Raw genomic sequence first — 16,567 nt, 5'->3', positions numbered from 1 at the left:
TGCAACCTCCAATCGCCTTCACTGTCTCATCAACACTCTTCTGTGATTTCCATGCTCAATACATAACAACAAATTGTGTTGTATAGTGTCTGCTCCTCCGCTGCGACTACACGCTCCAGATTCATGTTTGCCTCGTTTAGGTACCTATTGATTCAGTCTGGTATGACCTTGTCTGACTCTGCTCAGCAGTGTGTCATGTAGATGGTGTTTCAGCCTTTTTAAAGCAGTTCCCGGTGCCACCACTAGAGGGCAGCATGGCGTCGTCATAAAACGCAACAGAAGATTGCTCAGGCGGCTGGGATCTAGAACCCTAATTTTGTGGACTAGCACGCAGGGATCCTACTGTTTGTGCATTTTTGGGTTACCACATGTATCATGAATCTGCGAAAAAAAGGTGACATTCAATATCAGCACTGGTATTTCCGGTGGAGAGGCATGCTGGGAAATTCTGTCAGTAGTGAGTATAATGGCGTATGCTACTTGCAGTGATAGCGACAGTAAAGCATGCCCTTTTCGCGCCAACTACTGTGTAGAAGTCAAGCTTACACAAAACTTCAAACCTACGAAAGCAACGAACCCCGAACATGTAGTGAAAGTTTCATTGTTCACTAAGACTGAACAGTTCAGGGCGATTTACTTTTTGTTTCCCGAACCTTCGCAAAAATGACATTGAAAAGCTGGTTATCTAAAGGCTGTAAACTTGGTAGCGGTCAACACAATTCCACGCGCACTTTCAGGCTTGACGCATGTACACTGTGACAGCCTGCTAGCTGCGTCCATGTGAATTGACACTTCTCAGAGCACGCTGGCGCCCATCTTGCTCCTACCGGCGGAAGCGGATGCTGGAACGTGCTGACTGTGCAAACTTCTCCATGAGCCAACGTAGATACCAAGGCACAGCAGAAAATCTGCATCTCTTGACTGTTTAGGCTATCACTTTAACACTCTGGCAAATAGCTTAAATTAAAATATTCATAAATAATATTTCACTGGTCAGCTTCTTATTATGCAGCGCCAAACCTGACCAGGCTCAAATATATAGCTACATACCCTCCTTTTTGTAGATGTTACATATTAGGTGGCAAAACTATTGGCATCAGGGGCGCCGAGTACGCGGGGGCTCTGGGGCCCGGGCACCCCACCTTCCCCCCCACCCCCCCTCCAGGCCGCAGAGAAGAGACACAGTATGGATGGCCCTTTGTTCCGTCCATACTGTGTCTCTCTCTGGCGGCCCGGGTGAAAGCCTGGTAAAAACACCATGTTTAAAAATTGAGGGACGGATGCAAAGCAAGAGGCTCTTGCTTTGCATCTGTCCCTCAATTTCTAAAAATCGTTTTGGGTTGGGTATACTTCTACATCACCCGGGTGCACGGATGTAGAGGTACACCCAACCCAAAGCGATTTTTAGAAATGGAGGCACAGATGCAAAGCACGTCTGTCCCTCAATTTCTAAAACTCCCTTTGGGTTGGGTGTATTTGTACATCTGTGCACCCCTCTTGGTAAGAGGGGTGCACAGATGTAGAGGTACACCCAACCCAAAACGATTTTTAGAAATGGAGGCACAGATGCAAAGCACGTCTGTCCCTCAATTTCTAAAAATCCCTTTGGGTTGGGTGTATTTGTACATCTGTGCACCCCTCTTGGTAAGAGGGGTGCACAGATGTAGAGGTACACCCAACCCAAAACGATTTTTAGAAATGGAGGCACAGATGCAAAGCAAGTCTGTCTCTCCAATTTCTAAAAATCTTTTTGGGTTGGGTGTATTTGTACACGATTTTTAGAAATGGAGGAACAGATGCAAAGCAAGTCTGTCCCTCAATTTCTAAGAATCGTTTTGAGTTGGATGTATTTGTACATCTGTGCACCCCTCTTGGCAACAGGGCTTCTATAATTGTAATACTATGCTTTTGTTGAGGCAATGCTAGTTCATCTTAGTGGGGCTGCTATACTTTTGATGGGACAACATCAGCACTTTTCAGTTGAGCTGCTACACTTTTATTGACAAGGCCCTAGCACGTCTCTGCAGGTTTATTTATTTACATTTTAATTGGTTATTTATTATGCATGTAATATCCAGAGGTTTCTAAGTGCAGACCGAGGGATTGAACCTGTGTTGCCCGGACCGAGGGATCGAACCTGTGTTGCTGCATGTCGTCTTGCTTCCAAGGCAAGTACGTTGCCCCTGAGCTATCCTCCTGAGACTCTGAAGATCTGAAGTACATTTAATGATAGAGAACCAGAACTATTGAGCAAGTCTGATATCATCTTCATCATCATCATTATCAGAATAACTCAACACTGTCGTGGTTATACAAGAGCTAATATATTTAAATGGATGGAATTATTCAGTGTAGCAGCACTATTCAATAACCCAAAGTGCTTAAGCATAGTTAATGTGAAAATACTACACTTCTCACTGTTGGGACAGTACTGCCACTTCTCACAGAGGCTTCTACACCTTTTATGGGGCAGCACTGATCCAGCCTACTGGACAGCTTCACTTTTAATGGCACTTCTCAATAGGGCTGCTATACTTCAATAGGAAATTACCAACAATACCCCGTAGGGAACTGCATACTCTTGATGCCACCGAAGCAGCACTTCCACCCACCACAGCTGCTTTATTTTTAATGGCACAGTGCTTCTCAGCCACTCTGCTTTACATTTAAACAGACCAAATTGCCATTTCTCATCATGACAGCATCACTATACCATTGTGTTTTGTATGTTGAGTGCTTCTTCACCACCAAAGTGGGTTCATGGCACTCTCCAGTGTCTAAATAGTAGATCTGGCTACATTCAATTGGCAACAGGCATGTCCCGAGTTGCCTGCTGTACATAAACTGCCGCTCAGAATGTTGGAAGCCGTGATGGGGCAAGGGATAGAAGGCTCGAGCCTGTAGGATAGCAGAATCAGCAGGGTCTTAAAACCTGGTCACTTATTCTGGAGAGAAGGGCCATGGGGCAAAATGAGCCTGATCCCACATACAGGGGGTTGTTACCCCTTTATCGCTCCTTAATGAACGAATGAGCTCTCTCAGACACAAGGTATCACCCCTGCACTCAAAATGAATTATTATGGTATGGATCTATATATAGATCGAAAAACCTGGAGTGACGATTCAGAGTGTTTTAACAGAAATATAATTGTCTTCTCAGATGGGAGACTGTCTTCATTAATATACATGGGGTCACTGAGATGACCAAGAGTGAAAGTGTACGTTCAGTTGTGAGATTACCACCAACGGGTATACTATGCTCCAAGGAGTGAGCTGCCCACTCAGTATATCACACTGTTTAAAGGTGTGAGACCCATCCTGAATGCTTGCCCAAAGAGCTTGGCCAGAGTTTCACACTGAAGAAGTGAGCATGTGATCCGGGGTCTGCAGCCCACACACACGCATTGGATTCCCATGCACCCACTTGCGAGGTTTGCACCAAATTAGTGCGATTGTGCTCCAAGGTAGGAGGCACACGCGTAGTCTTTGCTCTGAGGTTTGACACACTCACAGGATGGGATGGCATTTCATTCTCCCATCCTAGTTGTGTTTCTCTGTCTTTTGAGGGCTACTACAACCTGGATGATTATAGAGGGGTGGAGTAGGGGCAGTGTTGGCATACTGGAATGCAACTGGATGGTTTAAACCTCCTTCCTACTTGACTTTAGTATATGCAGTACATGCTAGCCAATGTTTCCCCTGTTCAGCGCTCCTCCCCACGCCCCTCGCAACAAGTTGGGTCAAATGCGGTCATATAACCGCTGGTGATGTCACTTCCTATATTTGGGCACCCCCCTGGAATTTCATAGTCGGCTCCCCTGATTGGCATGGCAAGTATAGGAGAGCGATGGGATGCGAGGAGAAACGCACAGCCTTTGGGTGGTGGTTGGGTTTTTACCCAGCCATTGGCCGTACAGTGATGGCGCCAGGGCTTTTTAACCTTTTCAAATGAAAGGGGCCCGAGCCTCATGTGGACAAACAGCAACTGCTTACGTGTTGCCAATCAGCATTCTTATAATATGGCAATATGTTTCCAGCAAATGAGGCTTTTAATGCGAGGGCTGCAAAGCACACATTTAAAACAAAGAAATGCACCTGTGTGTTAATATTGGCCGATTATCAGTAGATGGCCAGCCAGCAGGCGCTTAGTGTTTCTGCTCTCTGCTGGCTGACAGTCTCGTGATAATCTGCGGCTATAACCGCCGGGTGTATTTCTTTGTCTGTGTTCTAATATATGTATCTCACGGGTGCCTCAGACTGTTTTCGGCTCCAGGGGGGGGGGGAATCCTTCATGTTGAACAGGGCCCCGGCACATCCTCAGCCGGGCCTGGCCATGCTAGTACTTATGGTCATTCCCACTAACTATCTACACCCCATGAACAAAACACACACACTTGGGATCTCTCAGAGCTAGTTCTATTTGTAAGGTGATGCCAATTGTATTACTAGGCAGTCATCTGTGTAGTAATGGCTAGTTTACAGTTTTAAACCAGCACCTGGTGTAATAAAAATCTGTTAGTCGAGTATGCTTCAGTCAGTTGATTTTTAAGCATGATGTGTTTCCTTTCATTTGTTCCTTGCAATGAAGGCTTGTTAAAACAAACACTGGCTATGCCAACAGTTTTTGCACCATTTTCAAGCTGTTGCCATGTTATGGCAGGTAGTACAATTTTTGAAGTGTCTGTAAAAGGCTTATCCCATGTTTACACAAAAGCCAAAACTGTTGGCTTTGCCAATGTTTATTCTCATGTTATGCCTGTACTTCCCTCCACACAATCAATACATGACCCCTTCACGACAGTGCTGAGTGCCCAGTAGTGTATTCTGGGCCTGGTGCGGAACAGGGTAGAGGCTTCAGAGCGGAATTTCACAGGTACATAGGGGGAAGCCCTGCCATGCTGGACTAGAAAGATTGCCAGATTCTATGGAGCCTAGAAAGAGATGCGGCTTGAGAGGGGGGAGATGTACCATGTTGGCACGAGATCTGGTTGGGGAAATGCACGCCATGGAATGGCAAGGTTCATAGTGTCATGTTTCCAATGATTGGATTGCACAGGAAACTGTCAGCTGGTTGGACCTAGATGCGCGCGTGAGTTGGGATTTTATGCGCAGCAACAGCCCATCTCCTTCCTCTGAATGCAGTCCGTAACTACTGTTATAGGACTGCATCAGAATCTTTCTCAGAAGACCCAGCCCATTCAAAGTACTGGCAGTGAGCAGCAGAGGGGTAACCGATGGGTAGAGACTGGAGGACCATGAGGGTTTCATGAAACTAAGGCATGAGACGGTGCCAGTAAGGGCACCATAATGTGCTAATAAGCTCTATGACCTTGGATTCGGTTCACTTCGTTATACGTCATCGCTCCCATAAGTCAACTAAGAGGCAGTTATTATGGTTTCTGATGAGGTCTATAGTCAACAGTGCTATATACCACTTATTACATGGGGATATTGCCCAGTAGGGGCAACGCTGTGCACTCATTTCCTAACCATCACACATTCCTTCTATCACTCTGAATCGCATTCCTCTATTGCTTTCGTTCTGAGATTAATTACATTTGAAGTGCTCTACACACTTGCAATGTCAACATGGCAGTTTTTTGTCATTCCACAATGCTCTGCTGCCTGTTGGCCTTTGAAACAGCTTACGCCATTTTCTTTTTCCCCCAGGATGGAGTAGGCATCGATGAAAAGCTGTCTTTGAGGCGCGTTGCTGTGGTGGAAGATTTCTTCGACATTATCTATTCCATGCACGTGGAAACGGGACCTAACGGAGAGCAAATCCGGAAGCATGCGGGGCAAAAGCGGACCTACAAAGCGGTAAGTGTGAAGAATTGGGGCGCTGTGGTTTATGGGGCGCAGCAACAGCATGCCCGCAGTGATGACGTGAACTCGCTGTATTGCATCAAGATCCAGTTATTTCTGCTCAAAACCAGCAGGTCACTTGAAGACAAGTTGTATGTTCAATGTGGGTTAGTGAAACAATACAATATAAGGGAGTAGGTTTCATTCATGCCACGGTGTGGGGTTGCCCAACGCAGCCTATCAGAATGACCAGTCTCTCTTAGAACTGTGGCTCTTAGACTTTACCTTCTGCTTTCCCCCTTATAGGGCTCCCTCTTCACTGCATGGAAAAGTTGCTCAGTGTTTGTGGTTCCGCACTTCTTTCTTGGCCTTCTGTAGAGTATTTTTCACCGTTTTCTGTAATGGTCAGGATGTTGTGCAGCTCTTTCTCGCCTCACACAGTACCCAGGGCACCACCTCCCCATGTGAACTGAACGTCTGAACGTCTAAACGTGGGGCCGGCGTGGGACGTTTAAACATGCTTTGGACCCGTAGGTTCTTGCCTGGTTTTGCTCTCTATCACTTTAGGAAACCCTTGTGGATCCCAGGGCCATACGCCTGCCGGTTTCCTGTCTCTACGTCTTCCCTCTCTCTTGCTCTCCCACTGCTTCCATGTCCCACTTGGCACTGCTGGCCTGTGGCTCAATGACTCTCTGCTGCTTGTTGCTAAGAGGCTCAGGGACATCTTGCTGCTCCTGCATGCGGCAGCTTCACGGGCTGCCGGCAAACGCCACCCTGCCAAGTCGCTGCCACTAAATGTACACAAAGAGAGAAAAAGGACATATCTGATTGGTGATGTTTGTCCCACCCTCAAAACAAACACACAAAATACACATTCAAAACCACAAAAATGTATTTTATTGTGATACATATTTAACAAAACTAAAATACTGAATCAAGCACATAAAATTGAAATCACCATGCAGCTAGAGGATTTAACAAAAGAAACAGCCCATATCGTGGCAGTTACCAAAACAAACACATAGCCCGTAGCAGAGTTGAAAATTGGCCCAATTGTGTTTTTAGTACAAAATGCCCGACATGTTTCAGTTCCTATACTTTATTGGAGGAACCTTCTTCAGGGGCTACCTTCCCACGCGTTGCATATTGACAGATGCACACTGTGGTCTCCACTGGCTTGGCGACCACTCACAAAACACTACAAGATAAAAAAGGGAAACAACAACCCAACCCAAATCAACAACAGATGTCAAAATGTACACCATCACATCAAAGAACGAATCTTTCATTGTATCAAAAATGGGTAACACTGAGGCAAAAAGTGCTATTAGTGCACTATCAGACAACCAAGTTTGAACACTATACCCGCTTCAACTGCTCGATATTTCATTTCTTGTGCCAAAATGCACACTTGCTCCTCATCAATAGGACAACCAGGAATTTCAACACCAGCAACCACTGAACAAACAAAAAAAGGGGAACCCTAAGTATCTTCCATGTCAGAATATAAACATTATGAAAATCCAAAATTCGAAGGGAATTCAAAAAGAAGAAAAAACGTGGCCAGCTTCTAGGTGAATACAGCAAGCCGACAGTTCTTTCCATCGTCTACTTGCTTAAGCCAAAAATGGCCATGTCACCCAGCTTGTCTGTAAAACCAAACAAATGTTCCTCGTGAGGCATATTACATGCGACCGCAATCAGGCCGTACTGTCATGATTAATACAACTATTCCGTCAACCCGTTTCTCACAAATGTCTCAATCCAGCCTTGCAGCCCACGCCTCAAATCGTGCACAACGGTATGTCGCAGAGACAACAAACCCCATGTCTAGGTCAGGCGGCAATAGTTTGACAAATGCTCGTGTGGCTAAAGTGACATTCAACCTTACAGTAAACGCGCCTAAATGTCCACATTACAGGCCGGAAAGCACAAACGCGGCATGTGTAATGGGCACGCCATATCATTGTAAAGTGCCCCCATCGTGTGATACTGAAATCGTACATTGACATTTCAGGTGTCCTGCCTGTACTGGCCATGCCGTTACTTCACCAGTGATGCTGTGCACCCCTTACCTGGTAACGATGAACAGTGATGCAGCGCCACTCCACAGCACGTCTCGCGTTCACATCAAGCACACGGCTTCGTCCGGTAAAAATGCCGGTCTTGGTCAACCATAGAAGAGGGATGGCGTCAGGTCCTGCTACGATCGAGCTGAGTGAATAAAGGTTTCAATATTGCACAATGTGATTGCAAAGTGTGATTGCACAGTGTTGCACAGATTTCGAGGTTGCACAAACAAAAACAGAAGGAAAAACAAAAAGATTGCAGTGATGGCCAGAGTTTTTTCATTGGACTTCAAAAAATGTGGCCTTTAAAAAAAAAAAAAAACTTTCAGGATCAGGAAGTATATTTTCATCTGAACTATAGTCTTATAACGTATCCATGCCAAGATCGCTGTGCACCTCTGGAGTTGGGAATCACGTAGGCTTGGAGTCCGCCAGTCCTCTTCAAGGATCCCCCCCTATTCGATACTATGATTCGGAAGCATTCGTTCACCAGTGTGCCTGAAATAGTACCCGTCTGCCCCGTACTGTTAGGTATTTGACAATCAATGGTCTGACATAGGTCTGTGACATGTTCCTGGATGGCGGTTTCCGATTCTGCAGAAGCAACTGTTTGCAGGATATGTAAGGAAGCACCGCAGACTAACACCTTCCTGAGGTATGGTGAATGGCCATGGTTGGGCACCGCCAGTTTTGTGGCTCCTCCTCCTTTGGTCTGTTCAAAAACCCTGCTGGTTAGTGTGCCAAGTTTATTGAGACGCTGTTATTTTCTCAGCAGTCCAATGGTTTTCCCACACCATGCTTGGAAATCTGTATTCTGAAGGTATCTCCAAATAAGAAAGCATCTGTCCTAGCTCTTGCCTGCAGCGAGACCGAATACCGACATGTTGCACCCAGTTTGATCAGCAGCCGTCTGCTGTGGCCCGGCCATGCGTCCATGTCAAGGGCTCTTACAAGGCTGTGGCCTTGCTGAGTCCAACCACTGATCTATTGGACGTCAACATGGACGTGAGAGGTAAACAAAAACACTATTTACGTCTGTCCCCCTATGTCACCCAATGTATCCAGCCCCATTGCGAAGCTCATCCAGCCTCTTTTTCAGGGCCTCTTCTCTGTCCTCGCGAGAATGTTAATACCTAAGGTGGGAAGCACAGGTTCAGGTGACATAGATATCATTAATGGACGCTAAGGGGTGCACTGATTGCGATGGGGTAGGTGCCCACTCTTCTATAGCATTGCTGTGTATAGATTGCAGCATGTCGTGCTTTCCATTGTGCAGAATGTACCCACTGGAAGTAGAAGTGTCCAGGGAGGAAATTACATTGGCTCTGACGAGCTTAAAGGACTGAGAAAACGGGAGGTGCACCTGCAGCCATCGGAAGGGATTCTTGAAATCTATCTCTAAGGCAGAGGGTCTCCAACGTTGCCTGGTGGTGGTGTTTGGAGGCAGAGTGGCTCCTGCTCTCCACTAGGGGTCTGCAGGGGCATAACCGGTTGAGATATGGGTTACCAGGGGTTGGCAAATGCGTCTATGATTTGTAGAAACTGGTATGGGCCATTTCTTACCACCCTCTGATGCACCAGCCTGCCTAGTTCATCAAAATACAAAAATGCTACACGCACATCCCTGCCACCTGAACCTACATGCAACGAGGGGATGGTTGTCGATATTCTAGAAGAGTCTTCTCTAAGTTGATTTTAGTAACCAGATCTACCTCTCCTACATCCCCTGCCCCCAGTAGGGAGTGCATTGGGTGCGAGAAGCTGCTCTTGCCAGCAGAAACTGTATAAGTATGAAATGTCTCAATGCATGCAACCACAAACCCTGCCAAGAAGCTAGGAAGAGTGCCACAACAAGCATCAACCAGCGTCCATCTTTTAAGGAAATGTTTGAGCCAGTCGAGCCCTCAAACCGCAACTGGCTGCACTGCTGACTGTTGTCATGCTCCAGTGACTGAAGCCATCCGAGACGCCTCGACCAGTGACCAGATCCGCCAAATAGCACAGAGACAATTCTTGACCCTGAGCCGCCGTGTAGGCCAGCCTACAGCTGTCTGTCCAGCCTCGCTTGTCGAACTGCCTGCCGCCTGATACCTGCAGCTGTCTCCCGTCTTGAACTCCCAAGAGCTGCAAAGCATCCTGGAACGCTATCGAACATCAAGATCATCTCAAACATCAGGTACATTGTGGTTTTGTTCCCCTGGTTCTTCTCCGAAGGCTCCTAGTGACATTTATGACCCATTGGTGCTGAAACCAAATAACCTTGAACAGTTAAAACTGACTGCTTTACTGACTACCCTCCTGTCAGTATCCATAGTGTATTTTTTCCTTTGTGAAATTGTGTGTCCTCTGTCTTCCTTTGCAGGGTGGGCTGTATTTTTTAGTGTGCTAGAACTGTCTGTTGTAATAATAATAAAGTAGTTATTTTTATACAACCTTGACTGGACAGTCCCTTTCATCATTGGGTAATCATTGTATTTTTGCTGTTTTGCAACTAACCAGTGATGCACAACCTTGCGGAGATAAGCCTGCCGTTCCACCCACGTTACCAAAATTGGACAAGGAGCATTATAATTGACTTGTGTTTCCAATCTGTTCGGATCCCTTCTGGTGTACTAGAGATGTGGGGCGATTGATGCTTTAGAAACAGATATTCATCCCTGGACCACTGTTGCCTGGAAGTTGATCCATCACATCACCTTTGTTGGCCAATCAGATTCCAGGGGTAGCACGTGCCACCCCAGGCCACTCCCTGGGCACGCCACTGGTAGGTTTCAATGTGTGCCGTGCCTGGTGCCTGCTTTCGCCGGCAACCATGACAGTTCCTCTTGGGGCTCTACTGGTATATAGCACAAGGGATTTCCAATAATGAGATGAAAGGACAGGTGGAAATTGACAAACGAATAATAGCAGAATAACAATTAATTCGCGTGTCTTAATGCCTAGTTTACATTTGCTCATTAACTAAGTCATGTCCAGTGCACTCCTTTCCCCTTGAGCACTTCTGGACACACACACATCGTTGGGGAGAAGGGGCAATGCACGGATGAGGAGCTGTGACATCCCACATATAAAATAAAAGACCCTCTGTAGGGCAAGTGAGCTAATGAGGTGTTTGAGCCTTTTTGCTTGGCGTAAATCACCATGCATATTTCAATACGGAATTGTGCTAGAGGAAACAAAATGGCAGAAATCTCAAAAAAGTAGCCATCACATCGTGCATTGTTATTTGCATTTCTTTATTGAGGCCATGGTGACTCGCACACAGGAGGCCGGGCAGTCCTGCTGGCAGGTGCCTTGCAAACGATTTCCAATCGGTAAAATGGTTGAAGCGTGGCCTGATGGTGATGAGTGTTGGGATACATCATAGATCGGGGAACACATGATGAAACAAAGTGCACCCACAGATGGCTCGGGGGATATGTACTGTAAGTGCAGTGGCAATAGGGGAGTGGGTTTTGGAGGTGGTGGCCATCACGTCGCCCCGCCCGCCTCCTGACTTGCTAGATGCCGTTTGCCCCTCTTCTCCCCGCCACCCTGTACAGCTGTATCCCTCCTCTGTGTCCCTCTGTATCCTGTCAATAAACTTGCAAGTCGCACGTCCTTGTAAAGCATCCCCCCAAGTTCAGATATTGTGTGCCAGTGAGATAGGTCATGCTTCTACCTATTATTGATGTGGCTTGGGGAACTTGGTATTTGAACTGTGTGGTGTGTAGTAATTACAATTCGTCATTGAAGAAACTTGGGAAAAAAACCTCCAGTGTAAAGTAAAATTGACAAATTGCCTAGGATTGGCCACGCATGCAGCTGGGCTTCTGTGCTTTTGCTTGGAATCATGACGCTCATTGAGTGTTGCCGTTCTTGAGTGGCTTCACCTGCCTCTGAGGTGAGCATCCTTGATCCGATGCCCCCGGATGGGAGGTGCTTGTGGTGCTGGAACATGTTACTCGGGCCTCCCCTGGATCTGCTGTCGGGATGCTCGCAACAGTGTTTGCACTCATCCATTTTTCAGTCTGAGGAACACTTTCCTCCATAGAACCTTTGATTCTCCAAAGCCCCAAAACAGAATGGAAGTTCCGTAGGGCAATTAATAGGGCCAATTGCTTCCGAGCGTGCTCTTCTGCTATAACTAACAGACAGCCAGACAACATATACTCCGTTATGTTGGGTGCATATACTCGGTTATGTTGGGTGTTGTGCAACAGTGAAATATGCCAATTACCTAGTAGAGCATTCAGCTAGCATTTGCAGGACCCACAGGAAACATGCATGATGATTGAAACCTGGTGGCATTCATTATATAGGCTCAACGGACTGATCTGTGACTGGGGAGGCAGGATAGCTCAGGGGCAACGCGTTTGTCTTGGAAGCAAACACCAATGCAGCACATCACAGGTTCGAATCCCAATGCCGCTCTTAGAAACCACTCCCTGGTATGAAGCATGTTATGAAAGAATAATTATTATGAGCATAGTATTGATGGATGCTCTGGCTGGCCCCTGCCACTTTTGGCATTAACTTCTACAGTCTTAATCCACAACCTGCCACCTTTCAGAAAGGGACCACCGGTGAGAGGAGGCTGGTATTGGACAAAGGCAATGGTGCCGATTCATTGTGGGAATCAATTGCCAGGAAAAAGGTGGTATGTTCAGAGCACCGTTTTCTGAAGGCGTTCCACGCTAAATCCTGTGGCAGAAATCTATGGACAATATTTGTAGGGGCCGCAAGAATATATTATAAACCGGTTTAACTAACCAATTAATATAATGTTAGATTATCGATAACCTCTATTGATAACTTTTTTGAATGGATTCCTGGTTAAACCTTTTCAACTACCCTTTCTATGGCCATGGTCAGATGGGTTATACAAATGCAGGGATTCCTATGGGGCAGCACGCTTGGGGAATCGGAGTATCACCTCCGGCAATACATCTAGCCAAAGCAAAGTGTCAGAAAAGTCTTCCAACACATAGGGCCTCATTACGAGTCCAGCGGTAGCTGTGCTGGTAAAACCGGCAGGCTGCCGCTGGACCCATAGGGATTTACCGGCTCCAGACTTGCCAGAATTATCGGGGCATTACCGCCCCGGTGATCCGGTAAATCCAGAGCCGGCATTCTGTAAATCCCCATTCTCCAGCATGGGGTCTGGCATGGATTCACATGCTCATGAATATTCCCCGTCGTCAGGCTGGGAATCCTCGGTAAAGAAAAAATCAGTATCAGTTTCGTTTCTGATCTGTCTTTCGTAGTAGTAACCAATCACTGATCTCTGCGTCATACTGACCACAGCCAATGACTGCCCTCTACCTAAGACCCGCCTCTGGCAGCCATCTTCAGATTTTTACCGCACGTTCAAGTGTTGGGATCCTCGTGCTATTGCTCTCGAGCGTTAGTGCTTTTTGTCACGTTTTTTCTCAGAAAAATTTCTCTTTTTTCAGTCAAAAGAGCCTCAAGCTCCACCGTTTCTTCATCCGATTAACGGGGACCCGTGTCGGATTCGTCTACGCCCCTCAAGGGTGAAGATTTCGTCGAGCCACGCTTTTGGAGGACTCCAGAAGTTTCTCAGGCCCATCTCGGACATGGCCCAGGAGAAGGGAAGCTCGACGCCCGGAAAGCTGTTCAGGGTCTGCCCTGGATGCCAGCTTCAGAATGTCTTTAAGGAGGACGAACACTCCCTTTGCCTTTACTGCCTACATGAGGACAAGACGCACGTGGAGAAGGACTGTGCGTTTTGCGGCAATATGTCGGAGCGGACCATGAAGGACCGCCATCAACGTCTCGCCAACTGGCTGGAAGGAAAGAGCCCGTCAGGCGAGAAGAAGAAGTCGTCCGAACGGTCTTCTAAGACCCTTGAGGGCACCCCGGTGACGGGGGTCCAACAGAAGGCCAAGCACAGCGAGTCCGCTGGCACCGGGAGCGCCGAACGGTCGGGCTCTACGGGCGCCAGGCAGGGCGCATTCTCCCCGGCGCCATCAACCACGAGCCAACGCTCTGGCTCGGGTAAGAGGAAGGCCGAGCACCCGGCGAAGCTCCTGGAGAGACCCCGGTCGGGCTCGAAGGCCCCATCGGAGGGGGAGCGAGGCGGTGACCCTCCTCCCAAGGAGAAGGCGGTGAGCGCACCTAAGGTTTTGAAAGCCTTGATCCACCCGGCCAAGGCCTCCATCGAGACAGTCGCGGCGGCCCTGGCTCAGCCTGTGGAGGCTACACCAGTGGTGGCGACCTCGGGGCCCAGAGTCTCCCTGCCACCGCGGAGGGAGTCCTCTTTCATGCCCATTGACAGGACCCCCGTGAAACCTCCGACGGAGAAGAAAAAGGGGGGGCAGGAGGTCGTCGTGGATTCGGCCTCAACCTCTGAGGAGGAGCTGATCGAAGTCTTAAGCCACGGCGTTGGCGTGGAAGAAGACCAGCCCGTCGGGAGGGACCCCGACGTAGGAGACGACGAGAACGTCGAGGGTGCCGACGGGGCTCCTGACCGCCCGTCGGACTCCCCTCAACCAGTGCCGCAAGACAACTCGGCGGCCATTTTGTTGGCTATACAGTCCTTATGCTCGGAGATAAGGACAAGACTGCCGTTACCACCAACGGAGGAACCGCTCCCGACGGCGTGGGGATGATACGGGGACTGACACGGCCGCGACGGGTACAGACGACGAGGTTTACGACGAGGATCTCCGGTCGTCAGCTCCCACCCGGCCTTCCCCGCCCGACGAGATTGGATCGTTTCACTCCATGATCGCCAGGGCATCCGAGCTTTTCCAGCTCTGCCCGGAAGAGAAGAAGAAGGAAGGTTTCCTTTATCAACGGCGCGAGGCCAAGAGGAAGACGGTCCTCGCTGTACCTCTACTAGACGATATTTGGGATGAGGGCCTCGCCCTCCTCAAGAACCCATCCACGACGCCGGCTAGAAGGGATCGGTACGAGAAGAAGTACCGGGTCCCGGACGCGGCCCCCTTGTGCCTTCGGGCACAGCCGACCCCGGACTCGGTCGTCTCCGCGGCGGCCAGGAAGAAAGCGGGGGGGCGCGGCCTCTACGTCGACCTCCCCGCCGGACGGCGAGGGAAAGAAATTAGACACGATGGGACGCAGAGTCATCTCGTCGGCAGCGACGACGATTAAGGCGGCCAACGCCTTGGCTATCGTAGCCCGCTACGACAGGGAGTTGTGGTACAAACTGGCCCCCCTGCTGAACTTCCTACCAGACGACAAGAGGGCGGAAGCCCTAGAGATCTTGCAGGAAGGAGAGGTGGCGTCGGACCACGCCATTACGATTGCGACGGACATCGCTGACACTGGATTTCGCCAGTTGGGCAACGGCGTGTGCCTTAGGCAGCGTGGATGGCTCAAGGCTACTGACTTCCGTCAGGACGTGCAGACCAGAGTCTTGGACATGCCGTTCGACGGAAACAACCTGTTTGGGAAAACAGTGGACGATTCCCTTCAAGCCATCAAGGCGGACACGGAGACGGCCCGGGCCCTTGGGGTTCTCCAGCAGCGGCGGCCGCCCTTTCGGAGCGGCGGAGGCAAACAGGGTGCCTCCAAAGGTTCCAGCGGCGGATTTTCCACCTACCGTCAAGCGGCCCGTTCGTCGTCACAGGAAGCTTACAGGGGACGAGGCAAGTCAGGCGGACCCCGCCGTCGTCGCCAAGGAGGACAAGGCGGCAAAGCCTCGTCGAAGCAGGACTGAACCGGCTGTGGGGTCGGGCCCCCACTGAAGCACCCCGGTGGGAGGCCGGCTGGCGAGCTTCGTCAGCGTGTGGGAGTCCATCTCCACCGACCGTTGGGTGCTGGACGCCCTAGCTCAGGGTCACGCTCGAGTTTCTGAAGAGGTGCCCGCGCGTCCCCCCTGTGGCCAGGAAAGAACATCACGTCCCTCAACTTCTCTTGGAGGTAAAGGCGATGCTCAAGAAGGGCGCCATCGAGCTCGTCCCAAAGAGGATTCGGGGCTCTGGAGTTTACTCAAGATACTTCCTCGTGAAGAAGAAGACGGGAGGATGGCGTCCCATCCTGGACCTACGACGACTGAACAAATTCATCAAGGCACAGAAGTTCCGGATGGTCACCCTCCAACACCTCCTGGGTCAACTGGAGGAGGGCGAGTTCCTGTCGTCGTTGGATTTGGAGGATGCCTACTTCCATATTCCCATCCTAAAGGGACACCGAAGGTTTCTCAGGTTCGTGGTCCAAGGGCGTCACTACCAGTTAAAAGCCCTTCCCTTCGGATTGAGTTCGGCACCCAGGGTGTTCACCAAGTGCCTCGCACCGGTGGCGGCGCAGCTGCGCCGAGAGGGGATCCACGTCTACCCCTACCTGGACGACTGGCTCATCCGAGCAAAGACGAAGGAGCTCGCCGTGGAGCACACGGCAAGGACCGTCCAACTACTCACGGACCTGGGATTCTCCATAAACTACGCCAAGTCCCACCTGGTGCCCGCGCAAGACGCACTGTTTCTGGGAGCGAAGCTCGACACAGTGTCGCTTCTGGCCTCTCCGTCGGAGGAAAGGACGAGGGCCATCTTGGGCAAGGTGCAGCGAATGCTGGCTGCGGACGTGGCCAGGGTGAGGTCCATCAAGTCCCTCCTCGGAATTATGTCTTCTTGCATTTATCTCATCCGCCTGTGCAGGCTCCGGATGCGCCCGTTGCAGGAGTTCCTGGACGCGCGTTGGATCCAGACGACGGGCAGCTTCGAGGAGAGGAT

General features: G+C 49.4%; 1 protein-coding gene across 9 annotated transcripts in view; it reads left to right on the top strand.

Moving 5' to 3' along the window:
- The window catches only part of NOL4 (nucleolar protein 4), a 692,229-nt gene that overhangs the window by 249,188 nt on the left and 426,474 nt on the right, over positions 1-16,567 (top strand). For all 9 annotated transcript variants that reach the window (XM_069620996.1, XM_069620993.1, XM_069620989.1 and 6 more), the window contains exon 3: positions 5,671-5,820. In XM_069620996.1, the coding sequence (XP_069477097.1) occupies positions 5,671-5,820 (150 nt within the window). The remainder of the gene's footprint in view (positions 1-5,670; positions 5,821-16,567) is intronic.

Source organism: Ambystoma mexicanum, chromosome 5q (assembly GCF_040938575.1).
Source record: "Ambystoma mexicanum isolate Mex_15411 chromosome 5q, UKY_AmexF1_1, whole genome shotgun sequence".
In the NCBI taxonomy this organism is placed as follows: domain Eukaryota; kingdom Metazoa; phylum Chordata; class Amphibia; order Caudata; family Ambystomatidae; genus Ambystoma; species Ambystoma mexicanum.
This window is presented reverse-complemented; position numbering and strand designations above follow the sequence as displayed.